This window comes from Notolabrus celidotus, chromosome 11 (assembly GCF_009762535.1).
Source record: "Notolabrus celidotus isolate fNotCel1 chromosome 11, fNotCel1.pri, whole genome shotgun sequence".
Classification (NCBI taxonomy): Eukaryota; Metazoa; Chordata; class Actinopteri; order Labriformes; family Labridae; genus Notolabrus; species Notolabrus celidotus.
Genome location: NC_048282.1, coordinates 25117403 through 25136656, shown reverse-complemented (window position 1 = coordinate 25136656; position 19254 = coordinate 25117403). Strand labels below are relative to the sequence as shown.

Sequence of the window (19254 nt, the reverse complement as noted above, 5' to 3'; positions counted from 1 at the left end):
TTTAAATACAATTAAAATAAATCTATTCTATAACTAGCCGCATATAACATTTTAATGTTTTTATTACTTTTCTGGTTTTTGTTTTTAACTCTGTAAAGCACTTTGAATTGCTCTATGTATCAATGGTGCTTTATAAATAAACTTGCCTTGCCTTGCCTTGTCTCTAAAAGAGACAGGTAAGCAGTGCAGAGTTTTAAGAAGTGGAGTTATGTGATCTGTTTTCTTTGTCAGTTTTAAAACTCTGGCTTGTTTACAATGTGAAGCAAGGCAAAGCATTTAACTACACAGCTCCAAAGATAATACGCTGTGACCCCTATGAGGCTCTGCACCAGGGGGCTTCATAAATTTGGAATAGGCCATAAAGTTAACATTTTTTTCTGAGGTAATGGAAAAATGCAGTTTATTAGATGCCAAGTATTTCAACGTAATTCCAGTTAAATAAAAGAAAAACAGTAAATAACTTTGACATGAGAATTCATGTAATAAAAAATGAGTTTATTTTGACCACCAACAGAGATATGACAGTTAATAAGACAAACGATTAAATTCCTCAAAAACAGAATGAAGATATTTTATTTTTTGTTTGTTTTTTAGCAAAAGAGAAAACAGTCAATTACAACTGAAACTTCATACATTTAAAGTTGGGTCAAAATTACTTCAAATGTGGAATCAACCTCCTGTTTAGTGTACATCTCTCTGAAAAGAGGTTATCATTTTCACATCTTATGTTTTTTTTGTACATTCTGAAATACACCACTGTGATTTGAATGCCAACACAAATCAATGAATTGTTCTAGATTTAGTACAAATATAAAACAACAGAACTGGTTTCCCTCAAGTATTGTGTGGAAACGTACCACATGGACAAAAAGCCAAACCAAACCAGAGACCTGTGGGATCAAATTCCAAAAGGTTCTCATCAAATGGAATTACAGTTGATTTGCATGTTCATGAACTTTCACAGAACTCTGGGAATGGTTCTCTTTAGTAACACAGAGATTTATTTCAACAAAAACGGTTGCCTGGGTGAATCACTAGGTGCAGCTCTATGGCAGTGTTGCAAGGAGAAGTAAAGAAATCCTGTTTCATCTGCATTTGCTGGGAGGCATGTGGAAGACTGCAGCTGTGTAGATGATGCTGGTCTAGTGAGAACAAATTGAAATCAATCATAGAAAACTATATTTCAGGGGATATGCTTAGTAAACCAGTTTGAGAGACACATCATGTACACATTTGAGCACCATGGCAACTTGGAACTTTAGGTAATCTTCTCTGTGAGCCTTCTGGGGGCAGAGAGTAGCATGATTACATCAAAATACAATGAATTTCCAGACAGCAATGGACTTGGGGAAATTATTTCTAAGCAAGATAACGTGCATATTAAATCAAAGCCACACGTGGATGGCATACAAACAGAGTTATCTACTTTCTGGGACAGCTGAATAACACCCAGACCTTGATGTGTGTGAGGGCTTCAGAACTACAGACTGCTGTCTTCATTCTACTTGAAAGACAACAGACACAGTCACTTCAAACTGTAAGACTATTTACTAAAACAGGGTTACATGTGATTTGTGGTTTATATTTGTACTAAATGATACATTTTTAGAGAATTGTTTCACTTTAACGTCCTTTTTTTAATGTTGTTAAGTTCACACAGTTGGGTTCAATTTTGTAAAAAAAAAAAAAGAAAGAAAGAAAGAAAAACGTCAGTCTGTGTTTTTGTATCTGCCACAGATGGGCCATTTCATGTGGAGAACAACAGTCGAGCATGTCCATGGCTGCTTCCTGCCAGACTTGTGACTGCCAGGGCTCTCCAGGTGTTTCAAGTCCAAATTTTCAAGTCTTAAAAGGTATTCTTGAGCTTGCCGGCCACCCCCGCTAAGATCTCTCCTGTCTTCTTCTGCCAGTTCAGGACATGTTTGGACTCGGCGCACCACAGCTCTCCATGGCGGGGTTCAGCATTCTCGCACCGCTTGCGCACCTCTTCTTGTTGTTCCTGGCGGATTCAGAACATTGAGGTTGGGTACCCATGATGCAATGCACGCATGAGTCATACACTAACAAAGATGCAGAATTGATTATCTTTATGAATGAAAAATAATTGTATTTTGATAATAAGATCCTTACCTCTGTGCCATGCTGCTGCTCAAATTTGTGAAAGAAAGCCCATGCATCTCCAAGGTCTGGCTCAATCTTGACTGTCCTTAAGAACCACTCTCTGGCTTTGGTGATCTTGCGTTCACTCCAAAACAACCTAAAATGTGTGAGCGATATATTCAGAGATATAGGGGATATCACAAAACCAAGGTTAGAATTAAAAGCAAAGCTTGTTCCTGAGGTAACAGTATAAAACAGTGAAAAAAGTTCAGTCATACTTGGCCACAGCCAGCAAGACATGAGGATCGTGTTCACACTTCTTCAGAGCATCCACACTCTTAGTCTTCCTCTGAGGTCTGGCTTCCAAGAAGACCGCCTCAGCCCACAGGATACCTTGAAAGAAGGAGAGGGGAATGAGGTTAGACAAAACATTGAAGTTTATGGACAAGAAAATAAAGTAATGAGAAAAACATTTGCTTCTTCATGCAGCCCATATGATTCCACATTCTTTCTGGAAAGCATGATTATCCTGAGAAACCAGCTAATTCAGAGATACAGATCCATTGGACTTAATTTCTAAACTCAAAATAGAAAGAAAAACAAGACCAAAAACAAGACCAAAAAATGATACCAGCTGACATGGCCCTCATTTACCAAACGCATGTACAACCGAAAACAGGGTGTACGGCCATATCAGTACCTCTCAACTCTCCCGTGTGCACAGTTAACTCTATAGAATATATTGTTGGTGATTCAAACAGAAAAACAGAAACATGTCAATTCACCAGGGGAAACTGACTCAAACTTTTAGCGTTCGAAATAGGTTGGGTTTTTTTCCTTAGAAAGATGTGGTTGATGACAGGACTTACCATGAAGACGATTGTTTTACTCCTGATTAATTTATTGAACATTCATTCACGTGAGATCAAAACCTGTCAGCATGTCTGGAGTAATTAATAATTCATGTAACACTCTGGTTTGCCTCGTGCGTAATTGCGCACAAGCGATTTCTTGCCCAGGCAACGTGTGACAAAATGACCACAGTCAGAGTTAATTGAAAATAATTGGTAGGTTAACTACAGTGTGCGGTCTACGATATCTAATATTTGCCATCATCTGCATCGGACACAGGCGCAGGTTCATCTGTGCCCCCTGGGACCCGACGCAGACCCGGTAAGTGCTGCTGCTCCCCACTTACAGTATAAAGGGACAGTTCCAGGCTGGGATCTCCAGTGTAGATTGTTTTGAGAGCGACCACATGTTTTTTTTATAGCGATCTTAAGGTCTGCAGTTTTTTCCCCCCTGAATATAAAGAATTTCTCATATTAAAGCCTCTAAAAGTTTTACATCATGGATGAATACGTTTCTTTTTTATCGAAGGATTTATAAATCAAATGGTTAAACTTCAGCTGGAGTTCAGATTTCATCCCATGCTGCTGCAGTGACTTTCATCCAGACTAAGTATTTCTGACTCCCGTAAAGCCTCTTTTCAGGCTGCCAAACAACACAGTTGTATGTTTCTACCTCCGTTGCTATGGTGTTGATCTCCAGATCAGACATGTTTCCTGTTTTTTTTGCCGTACAGCATCCCTCAATGTCAAAATTCTATGGGGGATCCCAGCTGAACTGTGAATAATTAGGGGCGTGATATTGAAATGATGCTGGGATCGGTCAGATACGAATGTTTCATAAATCACACGCGTGTCCTGTTGTAAGACCAATTCTGCACTCAGATCTTCACCCGTTTTCACACAAGATTGATACATGAGGCCCATTGTGTTGATGAAAATGTATACCCAACAAAAACCATACAAAACTCTGTCTTATCAAAGTGGAGCAGCTTGGTTTTCTAGAACCCTTTTCTTAGTTTGAAAGTGGGGAGGGAGGGGGTGCGCAAAAAGAATATATGCTCACCTGAATTGGGACACTCCTGTAGGGCTTTTGCCATCAGTGTGTTGGAGATGTTCTTCAGCCCGGCCCTGAACTCTAGACGCACTGACTCCAACCTGATCAATAGGACACACAGATATGGAGGCACAGATTCCGACATTGAGACCCATTGTTAAATCTTTTAATTTTGGGTGATGGTTGGGCTACTCTTGAGTTTTAATTTGACATCAATCCAAGCCTGGGCTGGGTGCTCTTTCCATAGAAACATAACTGCTGAGTTAGTAAAGCTATCTCCATCTTTCCTACTTTAGCATCCAAGTCGCCTCCTACTCAGTTGTGTACTTTCTTACCAAAGCTCAGCGCACTGGGGGTTCTTGAGTCGGGCTTTCTCCAGGATTGCCCTGGCTCTGGTGAGCTGTCCTATTCTCTCCTCGAGACGAGACAGCAGCAACCACAGGGACACTGAGTGGGGACACTTTTTCAACTAGAGCAAAAAAACAAGTCATAGGATTAGAGCGGTTAGGACAACACAAACATCACCGAAAATCAAACTTCCTTGCTTTTATGCTTATAACAATACCTAATCAAACACTCCCCCTGACTCACCCCTTGGTTGTACGCCTCTCTGGCCTTGTCCATGTTTTCACATTGCTCTTCTATCTGGCCTCTCATCATCCAAAGCTTGGGGAAGTCCTCGTAGTGTTTCAGGGCTTCTGTGCACAACTCCTGTGCAGCCTCTATGTTTCCCAACACCCACTCCAACTTCACTGACTTCATGAATACCTGTAAGTGTCAAAAAAAAAGCATGCAAATACCTTAGCAGGTTTCAAAGTTGTGAAAAAGCATCTTCATAGTGCATGGCCAAAATTCTTAACTGCTACATTAACACCGTAGAGATGTTTTATCAGACAAGACAATCAGTTCAGCCATCATAACAACAGGCCATCATTGTCACATGTCAACAAACACAATAGAGATAACTACAGGGACTGATAGACAGAGTTAAGAGCCGACTATGGTGTAGTGTTTTAAGGTGATGGAAATCTACAAGCCTGAACCTGAGAAAGACAGCATTCCTTTTGAAAACAGAAAACACAATTTACTACAACTTGCACTTAAATATGAAGAAAACAAGGCTCAAATCTCTGTTCATACAAACATTACGTAAGGAAAAAACTTCTGCACCAGTACAAAGGGTCATGGGAGGACAGTTTGAGAGCAAGAGAACAGTACAGTTCATCTGAAAGCAATCTTCCCCTGCTGAAAGGAACAAAGGGGAAAAAGTTGAAGTGAAGTGTTTGTTTCATAAGTGTTCAAAGGACAGCTTTTGTTGTAAAAACTCTTTCCAGTTTGTATCACAATCCATAATATTTACTGTGCTTGGACATTATGAAGAATGTTTTCATTTACTAACAATAACCTCTCAGGCTGGGGAGACCACTTTTCAAATTGAATCCAGCAGCTCAGTGGGTTTGTGTTTATCTTCTATTTAATTACAAGAAGCCAATGATGGTTTGAAATCTACCCGTCTCTATTCCCCTGTTTCACTTGTGCACTCACCCTGGCTGTCGGGGCGCTGCTGCGGGCTTTGGCCAGCAGTCGTCGGGCTCTCTCATATTCATTATTCTCAGACTCCAGCTTGACAGCAGCCAGCCAGATCTCTTCACTGTTCGGGTTGGCCTAGGAAGGAAAAATAAAAAAGGGGCGAGAGAGAGAAGAAGTGTAGGTTGAGATGTGCATAAATAAGGCAGGGGATGACAGTTAGGGAAAAGCTGCATGAAAAAGTAGGAGATTGGGAAGCGTCATCCTCACCTGGAAGGCCAAAGCGAGGATACTTCTGGCTGCAGGCACATCCTCAGCCAGCCACTTCGATTTAGCCCCCATCAGCCACAGGACCTCTGCTTTGGGACAGTGAGCGACCGCCCTTTGGAGCAGGTTCTCCAAAGACTCCCTGAGAGATGTAGAAGGAAATAAGGGAGATGAAAACAACGTTAAATCAGATGTTTATTCAAGTGGTTCATAAAAGTATGGATAAATGTGGATGTAGAGAACTGATGTTTTCTAAGGTGAGAAATCAATTTTGGTCACCTGGTGCCGTTACTTTTCTCGAAGTAGGCAGCTCGAAGCCAGACACTTTTCTTACTGGGGAACACTTGCAGAGCGTGAGCATAGATAGCCCTGGCACACTCCAGCGCTCCATGGGAAACACACTGAAACATGACAGACAGGCACCGAATTACTTCAAACAGAATGATCACTCTAGATGTCAGTGTTTAAACTCGGCCTGTGTAACATAAAACCCAGGTATCAGTACTCACACTATCTGCATCCTCCATCCAGGTGTGTTTGCAGTCCTCTTCTTCAATTCCAATCCCAATGACTGCTCTTATCACGGCCTGGCAGGTGGCGACACTACCTGCTTTGTCACACTCCTCTGCATCCTGCAGGACAAAGCAAATAGGAGATATGGGTGACACGCAGAAGAAGGAGAAAGCAAAGAGAGTAGAGGGAAGAAGCACTGGTCCTATGAGTGAACTGGCTTCGGCATTGGTTACCTCACGACAATTCCCTTAGACTTAACCAGAGGCCAGATTAGCTAGGTAGAGATTAGGGATTCCTGCAAAAGGCGTGTGATTGCAAAATAGGGTTGCAAAATTCTGGGAATTTTCAGAGTTGGAAACTTTCCATGGGAATAAACAGGAATAAACCAGGAATTTACTAAATTGAAGGTTGGCTCTTAATAGGGAATTTAAATATTGTTGGGGAAAATATATTTTAGCATAATCTTGACCAAAACAACCAGATTTCATGCAAGTACAGTTGAATATCTATGCTATTCCTCAATCACATGCACATAGCACACTGCTTACTGCAGGGCTATTGAGACCATGCCCCCTACATGCACTGTGCATTCTTCCATCACATGCACAGATGATTTCTAGAATCTTGGACCACACTTTTGAGCAGAGAGCACCAGACTATTGACGCCACACATTTGAGCCTGTGGACTACACAAAGTGAAATAAGTTTTGATGATATTATGTGGTGATATATTTAACAAATTGGATGTAATGTACTAATGTTGATCTTAAAATTATCCAATTTAATTGTATTATTTTGGATGGATGTCTGCTTATAACAAAACAAATATTTATGCTTGGCTATGATACCTTTCCATTAAATTACCCTCAATTCATTCCCATTCATTCCCATAATTCCAAAAAGTTCCCATGAAAAGTTTATGATTTGGAATATTTCCAAAATTCTGCAGCTTCACTTCCAATGGAAATTTACCGGAAACTTTCGGGAAATGTTCCACCCCTTTGCAACACTATTGCAAAACAACTGCAAATTGTACCAAATGAAATATCCCTCAAAGCTTCTGCTTGCTTTTTGTTGGACTGAGATGAAGTAGCACAGGGCAACATTGCCAAAAAACTCTGGCACACTATCAGAGCTGACAAGCCTATGATGCAGTCTCTACGCATTCGATAGAAAGAATCTGTCATGTTTTGACATAATGATTTATCTGTTCATTCAGAATGTTAATGATCCAGCTGAAGAAATCCTACAGCTGAATTAACCTACCCATCACAACTGACATTATTCAGTGAGTTTACTTCAGCGTCTAAAATCATTGCTGATGCGCTAATTGCAGAATCAATCCATCAAAAATCAGAACTACTTTTTTTGAAGTTTGCTCATTAAACGAGCTTGATTACATAAAGAAATATCAAATACAAGGTTTTGTTTGAGTGAAAGAGTGATTCTGCACAAACCAAAGAAGCCACAAAAGCACACCTGAATCCACTGCTCTCTGTTAATCTCCACACCATTGGCGCGCAGAGACGTGATGGCTCTGTCAATGATCTTGTCCACCATCTGCGTGTTGCCATTAGCCTCCTCCAGCTTGGCGGCGGTGATCCAGATGTGGCGATCTGTGGGAATGTTCTCTCGAGCTTTGTTCAGGACACGGCGGGCGTTCTCATACGTCTCTAACCGGGCCAGGGCCAGCCACAGCTAGAGAGGAAGACACAGAGAGGGGATCGAAATGTTGCATTGCAGTTTGGACAACCTGTTAATTCTTTATGCTGATCAAAATATGATGGGCGTACCTCAACGCTAGTCGGGCAACACTCCACGGCTCTGCTCAGCATGATCCTGGCATCCTCTGGCTCCTCAAGCTCCACAGCTGTCTTCCACAGTCGAACAGACTTGGAAACATTCTCCAGGGCTAAACAGACAGTGACACTACAGTTCAGACATTTCATAGCTTCTCTTATTTACAACAGTCAGCTGGTTGGCGCCCCAGAAGTCTAAAACCTTGCACCTTGCTTTTGCATGCTCTCTGATTCACCAATAGGACAAAATGGTCAATACTAGAAATATACTCACACCTAAATATTTATACTGGCAACACTTCATACATGGTGGCAAAATAAGGAAATGGAGACACCTCAGATTTCAGTTAACACACCCCAATGAAAATTACCAGCATATCCTGCAATTATAGAAGGGTTTCAAAGTGTCTGTGTGGGAAGGATAAGTGTTGTGTATTAAATGGAGGAAAGTAGTGCAAAAGAAGCAGAACATGTCCAGGCAGATTGAGCTCTTCCAAAAAGGAAGCTCCCCCTCCAGCTTTGTCAGTGGGGTATGCTGCTGGGAAATATCCATGAGCGTGTCTGTGTGTGTGTGTGTGTGTGTGTGTGTGTGTGTGTGTGTGTGTGTGTGTGTGTGTGTGTGTGTGTGTGTGTGTGTGTGTGTGTGTGTGTGAGCATTGACATGATGGTTCAAATTGGGTTTCTGGCCTTGATAAGACGCCAGAGCAACAGCTGCCAAATGTAACCCTTATGAAATCTGGTATGAGTGCCTTTAGGAGACAGTGGACAGATGGAGGCTTGTTGTGACTTCTTGCAAAGCAGAAACAAGAGTTTCTTCCTTTTGGCTGGAAGCACAGACAAATAACTAAGACGGCACACACTACGGATTAGAACATAGCAGCAACCTGTCAACATTTTCACTTTTAGATTTCATACATGACAATAACTGTGCAAAGAAAAAAGAAACGCGAGTCAAAAGCATCACAAGACAAAGTTGTAATTGCTTTCTTATATGTGAAGTTACGAATATATATGGAACCCTTACCCTTTCTGAGGACTCGTTTCTTTGCCCTGACGTCCGTCTCCAGCTCTGCCGCTCTGATGTAGATGCGCACCGACTGCGGCAAGTGGCGGACAGCCTGGGCTACGACAGCTTTAGCTGTGTCGCCGGGCTGGAGCCTGGCTGCCTCAAGCCACACATCCTCACTCTGGCGGACACAGAGAGATGTTTGTATCATGAGGAGGGCATCTGCTGGCTTAGCTACAAGCAAACTAGTGTTAAATGCTGATTCCTGAAAACAGCAGTGTATAACAACAACTAACCCCTTACTCCAATCTATAGTGCGGACCAGAGAACACATATGTATAGCTGGCTCAGGCTTGAACCAGCTCTTAGTTATGCTGCTATAGGCTTAGACTGCTGGGCAAACTGGCGCACTGACACACTTGGATCCTATCTCACCCCCTTCCCCCTCATCACTTACTTTAACTCTGCCTGTCCCACAAGTTACTAACCATAGACCTTTCTGGAGTCCCTGAGCTCCATTGTCTCGTAGTCTCCTCTGAGCTGCTGTAGACGTCCTCCTGCTGTGGATGTTCCAGACTCCAGCTGAGATGGACGTGGTGGACTCCAGTGGCAACAGCTTCTACTACTCGTCTCATCACTATCACCGCTCCCTCTATCTCTAATTCTCCTCTATCCTTCTTTCCAGCCCAACTCGGTTGAGGCAGATGGCCGTCTGACATGAGCCTGGTTCTGCTTGAGGTTTCTGCCTATTAAAAAGAAGTTTCCTTGCCGCTGTAACTAGCTAAATATTGCAAGGTGCAATGCTCATGGTGGATTATGGTGGGGTAAGACTGAGTCTTATCCTGTCTTGATGTTGGGTCTCTGTTCATAATTTAACATAGAGTGGTCTAGACCTGCTATGTTTGTAAAGCGTCTTGAGATAACGTTTATTGTGATTCGGCGCTATACAAATAAAGATTGATTGATGTATAAACACAAAGAGTAAGTCATCCTTTACCTTAGCACACATCTCTGTGCCTTTCATGATCAGATTCCTGGCCACCTGCAGTTTGCCGGTCACCTCCTCCAGCCTGGCAGAAGCAATCCAAGCAGGCGGGTGATGAGGATTGGTCTCCCTCACTGATTTCAGCAGCAGACGAGCCTTCTTGATGTCACTGCACAATCAGAGCACAGATTGAACCATCAGACACACATTAAAAAACTAGCTCATAATAATCTAGAAACTGATTCTCATCTACGTCCGTACCTGATGTCTCCTCCGTGTGTAGGGATCATTGAGTTGAGATCTGTCAGGTAACCCTTGGGGTCCACCACTGTCTGTCCGCTCACTGAGTCAGACACCTGGAGGTAAATAAAAGGCAGACACAGGTAACAGTTAATGTCATGTGTATCAAGATAACAGCAGCTTTGTGTGAATGATAGAACGGGGTTAACAAAGGTTATTACCTGGCTGAGCCTCATGTCCATGAGTGTGTTCCTGGCCTGGCCAATTTTCCTCATGTCCAGCTCTCCTGTTCCTGGTGTCATCAAGCCTGGGGTCATGCTTCCTGGGTAAGGTGTGTTCAGACCTCCCAGCTAGTAAAGGACAGAAATGACAGTAATGGAGAAGAGCATTATACTCTTGAGAATAAAAGGCTGCAGGAAGACAGACCTAGATCATATGACACTTTTTTTTCGCCACTGCAAAGGATAACCACAGTGTAGAGAACTCAGTGTTAGAGCTTGCTTGTTTCCAGTGATACCCTGACTCCTGCTGGTGCAGGATGAAACTACAATCGTTGTTATGAGAGATGTCAGTTTTCATCTGGATGATAAGAGTATGCGAATAAATGATCGCACGCAAACTGACCCCTTGCAGAGGATCAACAGTAGTGTTCTTGTCTCCGCTCTGCAGGTGTTTGGAGAAGAAGCTGTCGGGAACAGGGGTGAGTTTCTCATAGCGGGGATTTCTCTGGCGCTTGTTCCTGGCATCTCCCACCTCAGGGATGCTCAGCCACTCCTCCTCCGACACCTCTGCCAACTTTCTCTGTGAACGGGAAAATGATTATGTTATACAAAATGTTAGAAAGTGTAAGAAGAACACTGTGGGGACTAATTGAACAACATAAAAGATGAAAACAGAAGCAAAAGTTTGGCGTCTTTTGTTGAAACATTTACCTTTAGATCTGAGAACTGCTGCTGGATTTTGGGCCGCTCCATACGGTATTTTTCAATTTCTTCCTTTTCTCTCAGCTCCCTGAAAAATACACAGGAAGAGATACAGAATGACACCCAGCCATAGTGTCAATTGCACTGGATTTCCCAATGAGTTTAAATTAATGCAGAGCGCAATAAACACTCAAACATACTGCGCGAGCTTAAGAGAGTAATGTTAGTTTCTAAATTTCCATTAGCAGATTCTACACAAAACTTAGTCTTAAAGTTCAACTGTCCACTAGTGTTTCAGTGGGAATGAACTGTTCGCAGACAAAAGGTCCTGTGCAGAAATAAAAGGACAAATTGCATCAGTAGTATTGTATCGCAAGGTTAGCTTTAAACCTAAGTCTCTAAACAAAAATCAGCAACTCACAGAAAAGGACTGAAGACTAAAAGTCTTTAATCACTACCCACTTGCTGCAATTAAGGCCTCCAAAACGAGCCATTACCCCCAGACGATTGGTTCTGAGGTTGCTTATATTCAATTAACTAGAAACACTTTTAGTAACCTTCTTTCTTTGCGCCTTTCATCCATCCTCTTGTCCAGTGCTGCATATATAGCATCTGCTTCTTCATCATCCTTCTCGTAGGGCCCACTGGAGAACAAGCTACCAGCATATCCATTGAACTGCAAGACAATAGTCATAATAATGTGTTAAGAACGCATGAAAAATTCACATGTATAGTATTTATGTATTTAATTCAGATTTAGTCCTTTCAAACAGCCCAGAATAAATAAATATCAAACAAGAGGCAAACAAAGTCCGATCATTGGCACCTCATCATAGTTAGTGTCGTTCAAATCTTCTTCGTCTTCTTCCTGGTTCTTTTTCATTTGGTCCCCAACCGTTCTTTTCCCCGGAGGTGCATGTCGGTCATCCACTGGATCGTTGGCATCACGAGCAGGACCGATATCAGATCGGGTGGTGAAACCAGTTGCACTGTAGGGAAGTAATTCATTTGGATGTTACATACAAGATTAAGGTAAATTTCTGGTAAGTATGACTTTTAACATAATGCAAAATAAACTGGACTATTTTTCAATCAATCAATCAATCAAGTTTTCTTTATATAGCACCTTTCATACAAATCAAATGCAACCCAAAGTACTTTACAGCGATTGAAAAACCAGAAAGAAGCATAAATAAAACAATGACATATTAGGGGAAAATAATAATAACAATAAAAATAAAAATTAAAATAGCATAAAATAAAGAGACTATTGCCACCAACAATAAAATATGTGTAATTAAAATAAGTAAAAAAAAAATGGCAAGACATATTAGGGGGAAATAATAATAATAATAATAATAATAATAATAATAATATTGTAATGTATATAGTATAGTAATAATATATAATGAAATTAGTTAAAGCATCAAAATTAAGAATACAAATAGTTAAAATAAATAGATTTAAAAAGGGTAAGGATAAGAGTTGAAAATAAAACTAAGGCTAAAAATATCAATAAAACTGAGTAGATAAATAAAATAAATAAATGAATAAAAATAGAATAAGATAATAGTTGAAATTACTAAAATAATAAAGCAACATTTAAATCAATATTACAGTAAAATGTAATTAATAAAATTGTTAAACCCTACATAAAAGCCAGACTTAATACGTTTTTAGTTTACGTTTAAAAGTCGTTTTTAAGTCTGATTGGAGGTGGTTGAGAACATTGAAGTGGTTGAGTATAGAACTTGTGTTTTTAGTTTGACATGAGGACCAGGACTAAACCAATTCATTCAACCAAGGATAACAACCTAGCTTGTCGCACGTTAAACTATCAGCAGAAGTGAAACTGATATAGGTCACCTAATGCTTCAATAGGATTTGATTTTATTATATATCCCTTATGTAATTAGAAACATACAACATATTTCAGTGCACAACATGTAGCTGAAACACGTCTTAGTAAACAGCTAATAGCAACTACTTATAGCATGCTAGCAAGCTGAGTTAGCTTACCCTCTGCCCAGACCGGGGACGTAGCCGAGCGGAGCGGGCATCCCCAGGAACGGCTTCTTCTTCTTCCCCATGAGTGGAGAGGCGAGGGGCATGATCGGGGGCACGCCGCCAACCCCCGCGGCCCCAGGCCCTCCAGCAGACGCTTTGGAGACAATTTTGGGCGCTTGTTTTCCCGAAGCGCTCGCCATGGTTGCTGCTCGCACGTCGAAGAAGCAGCTAACTGCCGGATAAACAACAGCGGTACTTCCGGTACCAGCTGACGTCGACCTTCTCGAAACGTCTGGTGGTGTTTGTAACAGCGCCCCCCATCGGACAGGAAGGTTTGCTTAATGATCTTGGATCAGATGTTTATTTTATTCAAAATGTTGATTAAGATGGTGTAACGTTCTTATTTGTCATAACTCGAGTTGTGACTGAGTAACTTAAACTTGCAGGGGTTCTCAAAGTGGGGGTCAGGACCCCCTGGGGGGGTCGCGAGACACAAATGGGGGGTCGTGAGATGTCTTCCAAAATGTTTTTTTTTTATCTTAATTACCTAAAATTAGTACATTTTACTCATTAAAGTAAAAAATATCGACAAAAATAGTAGCTAACCTTGAAATTAAACCTTGAAAATAGAAAATGTAATGAGTTTCCTGCCTTTCTTTGTTGCCAGATGACTCCTAAGTTTAGGGTTAGTGAACAGTTAATTATCAAAAGCATCAGTAGCAGTAGGTTAATCTATAACAGCACAGGAAACACAGCCCCATGCTCATATAGGTAGGCTAATTTTCTACAGACCATCCAAATGAAGCCACATGAAATCACTTCGAGGGACAGTGGGGGTCGCAAGTCTTTGGCACCAATATTTTGGGGGTCACAGGCTGAAAGGTTTGGGAACTCCTGACTAAAAGGATTGCTTTTTGATATTTATTGTCTTTCATACTAGTATCAGTATTCCACAGAAGCCACCAGAGGGCACTGTATCCCATAAAATAAAAGGCCTCAGACACTCAGATACTGTAATCAATTATATTTAAAGTGGGCCCAAAGGCTTCGTACTCCTAAGTTAACGCCATTTTTCATGTTTCTAAATTTTATAGCCGGAGATGACTTTGAGAGATTTTCATTTTAAACACCCCAAGAAAGTTCAGCTTTTCTTGTGCTGTTACTTCATGCTCCATGTGCATATTTATGGCATTAATATTTTACTATGAATACATCAGACTAGTTTTATGTAATATCCCATCTGTCCTTTTCTCAAGGACTCTGATGCAACTTGCAAATAATAATTAATTAACTGCATTAATTTTATCCAACAGTATGATATGTCCAACGTTCTTTTTGTAAGACTTGATCAAATCACTCATGTCAGTCAAGATATCTCTGAGGTTTCAGAGCAACAGGACTGATCAGTTATGTATCTTTTTCTCTTTGTGTCTAATATAAGTCTATCAGTGGAATCATTTGTCTTATTGCCCTTAATGTTTATGCCTTGTGTTCATTATTAGATGTTCAACCCTCCATAAATTTATATAACACCTGAAACAAAGCTATTTAATTTCCTCCCTGGACTGCCTGTCATAAATAGACCTGTGACCCTAATCATGCAATGGGACTGTGCACAGACATTTGTTTAGAGAAACAGCCAGGCCCTGAATTTCCATATTGCCCAATACAGACAAACTTTCCCATGATTCTCAGGTTGTTAAGAGGAGTAAGGGATTTGAAAAAAATCAGTATAGTGTGTATTAGTGTGTATGTTTCATCAGGTCCAACTGAAGTATACTCTGAGGCTCAGTAGGTTTTACAGTTTGATGAAGTGTTTAGGTCATTTCCTCAGAGAGCATATTCAGATGCATAGAGCTGATAAGCCATATGTTTATGTGATTTAGGATTAATTCTGGCTGACACGTTAATGTAAGAGCCATAAGTTCTCTTGAATGATGAGGTAAAATATAAATGTTGGGAGTCTATATTCAGGCTTGAGACAGGAGACTGCAATAAAGGTAATTACAGTCTTACATGACATTTCTGGGTTTCATCCCCTGAGATGAAGTGAGGCCATACGTCAATTAGTTTCAAACACATTTTAACATAACCCGCAGTCTGAGCCTCGGCCCAGGCCTTTACATTTTTCTTCATTTACATCGCCTGGAGGGCAGACATTATTTCACTCCTGGGAGAAGACTGTTATGATGAAAATGGACTGTCAGGCACATTAGAAGATGTATAGCTCACAGAGCCGAGGGCCAATTTAACCACGAGGCGTAGCTAGAGCCTTGATTTCATCTCCTGCACACAGCCTCTTTTACTTTCCTGGGATTATTTCATTTGAGTGAAAATATTTTATAATCATGTATAGAAACTGACATTATTTACAGCTTGAATTTCCATCATCTGTCTATTCTAATAAAGTAAAAGGCTGTAAACTCAACCACTGATTACACGCCGGTGTGCAAATCATAGCTGACCCAAGGATGAGCCATCCAGGTCAGTCTCATTAGAGATAAATAAATCATTAGTGATACAGGCCAATGTTAACAATAAGAAAATCCTTCAGCACACATGCAGTCCGCTACTTAATTTGCACAAAGATGGGTTGATTTATCTCTGCTGTGACCAATATATCAGCAACAACCACAATGAAAAATCCAAATGGCAGAAACACTGTGAAAAACATATATTTTGGTGACTAACATTTCATTTTAATCAGCACAAACACGGTCAGCAGAAATCTTCTACACATCAATGTAGGACATTACAATCTGCAAGTCTTGTACCAGTGTGAGCCAAAGATATCTTATATCCGCTGGGCTGGGGGGTCGTGGAGGCTGACTGAGTTACTGCGGTCTCGCCACAGATCATAACCATTCCCTTTGATGTGCAGCCATAAAACGTTTGGCAATGCTGTGTGTAAAAGCAGCCGTGAGCTGGAAACAGACAGTGGAGTGAAGATACTCCAGTTTATCCAAATAAAACTCAACTCAAAACAGGGTCTGCCACAAATACCCATGGGTTATTCAAAGTGATGCTTGCATCTGATTTCAACAGTTTTAATATTTTTTTTCTTTTCAAAGCGAGTGTCAGAAATGTTAACAGAATGAGGATTATGATTTATTGTCAATTTGTAGACTTTAATTGTACTGAGGGTGGAAAATAATGATTAATCAGATTAAGCAATGAGTGTAATTTTTCTATGTGAGCAAATCTGAAAGACAATCATTCAACAGTTACGATTATTTCTTTTTAACAAAGACTAATCACTTCATTTGAAAGGAATTGCATCTTGGCTGAGGAAAAACAACAAAATGAATTCCCTCATTTTGTGAATATTACTTTAACTTTGATAAGAGAGACAAGCTGCCGCATGAGTAAATGTATAATTGGTGAATTTAAAAGTGCTTTAACAAGTGGAAGTATATCTGTGAAAAATGTGTGCATATTCCATGCAAACATGAATAAATCTGCATGAACTCATTTGTGTGTGCAACCAGTTTGCATGGATGCATGACTCCGTTTCATCTGTTTGTTCAGTGCATATGACACAAGATAGAAGGGAGGACCACTGGACTATCCGTCCTATCTGTCACACCAGATGTCCACAGCGGGATGATGAATGTAGAAGAGGAATGTAGGTGGAGCTGCAGGGATACAGAGGATGAAGTCTCAAAGCATCCTGGAAAATAACATAATGTCACATTTGTAGTCCGCTGACTGAGAGAAATGTGCCGTTAGCATGAGAGAAGCACAGGAGAGATATCTTGGCATAACAGGTTTATTGATATCCTTTCATGCATCACCTACAAACACACACCTATACACACATACAGGAACACAGACACGTCATTCATGCTGCCTGAGCTGCATTGTGAGTTAATTTTAGTTAATTATATTCAACAATACAATGTGGGGGAAGGAGAAGTGGCAAAATGGGACACAAACACCATTTTTCTCTATTACACACACATGCTGGACTCAATTAGCATCTTTTGGTTGAAAGTGGTCTGAATTCATACATGGAAGAAAGTTCTGTGAGGATTAATGGTCTAGTTAGGACTGATTATGGAGTGTGTGTTATTGTGAGACAAAGGGAAGTGTCCTTGACAAAGGACGACAGTAAATTGCTATTAGAGCCTTCCTTTAGGAGTGGCCAACCAGATGCAGTTTCAGCAACAGATGCTTGAATGGATCGTCATTGATCCACAACAAAGCTCCATATGAGGAAAGTCCATTAATAAGTCCAGGGAGGAATCTGGGACACTGAAGGAAAGAGAAAACGGATGCTTGATTTTAATATTTTGAGGACAGATGTGACAGATGTGGGTCGGTCAAATTGGTAACCCCTTGAACATGTTATGCAGTAATAGGTTAGCTTTGAGTCTCAGGGACTTGTACAATGATAGATTGCTGACATACAGTACTTCAGCGTGTACTTCACTTTTTACTTTGTGTCACATCATTCCCCTGCTGCCAGTTTTGGAGGAAGACAGTGACTTTGGTGAGAGGCATCAGTTTTCAAAGATGAGACTCCAAAAAAGGATAAAAGATGATGCAACCTTTTTTTTTTTTGGTTCTTTTTTACCTCCAGAGTTTGCTAGTTTCATGATCTGTGGTTTTTACAGGGAGGGATCATTTTTCGGTCTAGCCAGTGGATGTTTTTTCAAAGGTCAGTGTGGAAAGAAGTTATTACTGTTTGATTTTAAAGCATCCGACTTAATCCAAAATGACGGGGTTAGAGATGCTCAAAATTGCAGTAAAAGAGCACTAGTGAAAAAACGTAATCTGGCATAGTGTACTGCCATGATATTTTCAGTGTCCCTTGACGGAACATCTCTTGAGCTATTCTGAGGGAATGAAACAACTTTTTTATAAGAATTAAAAAAAAAGCCATTCCCTTATTTGGGGTTTCAATTATAGTGGTTCAGAGCAATGATCCAAAATTTTCCATAAGTGTTAACATGTTGTGACCTGATGAATGCAGTGCCCACAGCATATTATTCACAATTTATTCATTCTCATCAAACCATTCAGTGACCCTTGGTGCCCTCTGGCTGAGGTCACTCTCACTCTGATAGAGATCACTCTCATCAGGATATAAATGTCTCCCCAAACAATTTAGATAATAACTCAGAATACATTTGTATTGATTTACAGCAACCTTTCCCTCCGAGGAGACAGGGGAAAACCAAGCATGCTGGGAAAACGTCCCCCACAGCTTGACAGAACTGCTGGACTTCCTCTCTGTAGGGTCAAGCATTCAGGACTGGAATATCTTACAATGCAAATGCACTTAAGTTTAGTGTGCTGCCATGATATTTTCACATGATGGAATATGACTCAATTGAGCACATTATGTTTTTGTGTTTTCTGCACCAGTATCTTAATCTGGATTCTATGCTACTCTTATCCATCCGTCCATAATCTATACCGCTTATCCCGTTTGGGGTCACAAGGTGGCTGGGGCCTAGCACATCCGTCATTGGGTGAGAGGTGGGGTACATCCTGGACAGGTCTATCACATGGCTGACATATACACAGACTAACATTTATCCTAATGAGCATGTCTTTGGATTGTGGGAGAAAGCCAGAGTACCCAGTGGAAACCAATGCATGCTCAACATATGAACGCCACAAAAAAAAGGCCAGCTTTAGGATTGTATGAAGAATCTTTTCATGAACAAACAGCACTGACCACTACAATGCCAATATCAACCTATGTGAATTTGTATTTGAGACCACACATGTATGGACGCTTCTGTACAACTTTAATTCCATTAAAGTTGGGAACTGTGAGCAATGTTGATAAAAACAGAATTTGATGATTTGCAAATAATTGAAACCCCATATTTAATTGAAAAAAATATATGGGCTATGTAATTAGTTGGGAGATGTTTTTTAAGCATTAAACACATTTCCCTGTCCCAACTGTTTTGAAATGTGTTGCAAGCATCAAATCTAAAATGAGCACTTATTTTCATTGAAAGAACA

At 40.6% G+C, this 19254-nt stretch overlaps 1 protein-coding gene across 1 annotated transcript; it reads right to left on the bottom strand.

Annotated features, from left to right (window-relative positions):
* Positions 1-541: 541 nt before the first annotated feature.
* Positions 542-13520, bottom strand: prpf6 (PRP6 pre-mRNA processing factor 6 homolog (S. cerevisiae)). The gene is made up of 21 exons (XM_034695887.1): positions 13285-13520; positions 12092-12254; positions 11823-11941; positions 11275-11353; positions 10967-11143; positions 10564-10692; positions 10364-10458; positions 10115-10271; positions 9136-9298; positions 8106-8224; positions 7792-8010; positions 6309-6431; positions 6079-6200; positions 5803-5941; positions 5551-5670; positions 4597-4773; positions 4341-4474; positions 4015-4106; positions 2379-2493; positions 2131-2257; positions 542-1999 (listed from the first exon to the last, which is right to left on the bottom strand). The coding sequence occupies exons 1-21, from the start codon at positions 13470-13472 to the stop codon at positions 1847-1849; spliced, it is 2910 nt and encodes a 969-aa protein (XP_034551778.1). The 5' UTR covers positions 13473-13520; the 3' UTR covers positions 542-1846.
* Between the last annotated feature and the right edge of the window lie 5734 nt (positions 13521-19254).

What these genes read in the sequence shown, in the direction of transcription:
- prpf6 (XM_034695887.1), bottom strand. Translation starts at nt 13,472, where the DNA reads ATGGCGAGCGCTTCGGGAAAACAAGCGCCCAAAATTGTCTCCAAAGCG. An exon ending in GTCCCCGGTCTGGGCAGAGG is followed by an intron (nt 12,255 to 13,284) that starts GTAAGCTAACTC and finishes ACTTCCCTACAG; the next exon opens with TGCAACTGGTTTCACCACCC. An exon ending in AGCAGCAGCATGGCACAGAG is followed by an intron (nt 2,000 to 2,130) that starts GTAAGGATCTTA and finishes TGAATCCGCCAG; the next exon opens with GAACAACAAGAAGAGGTGCG.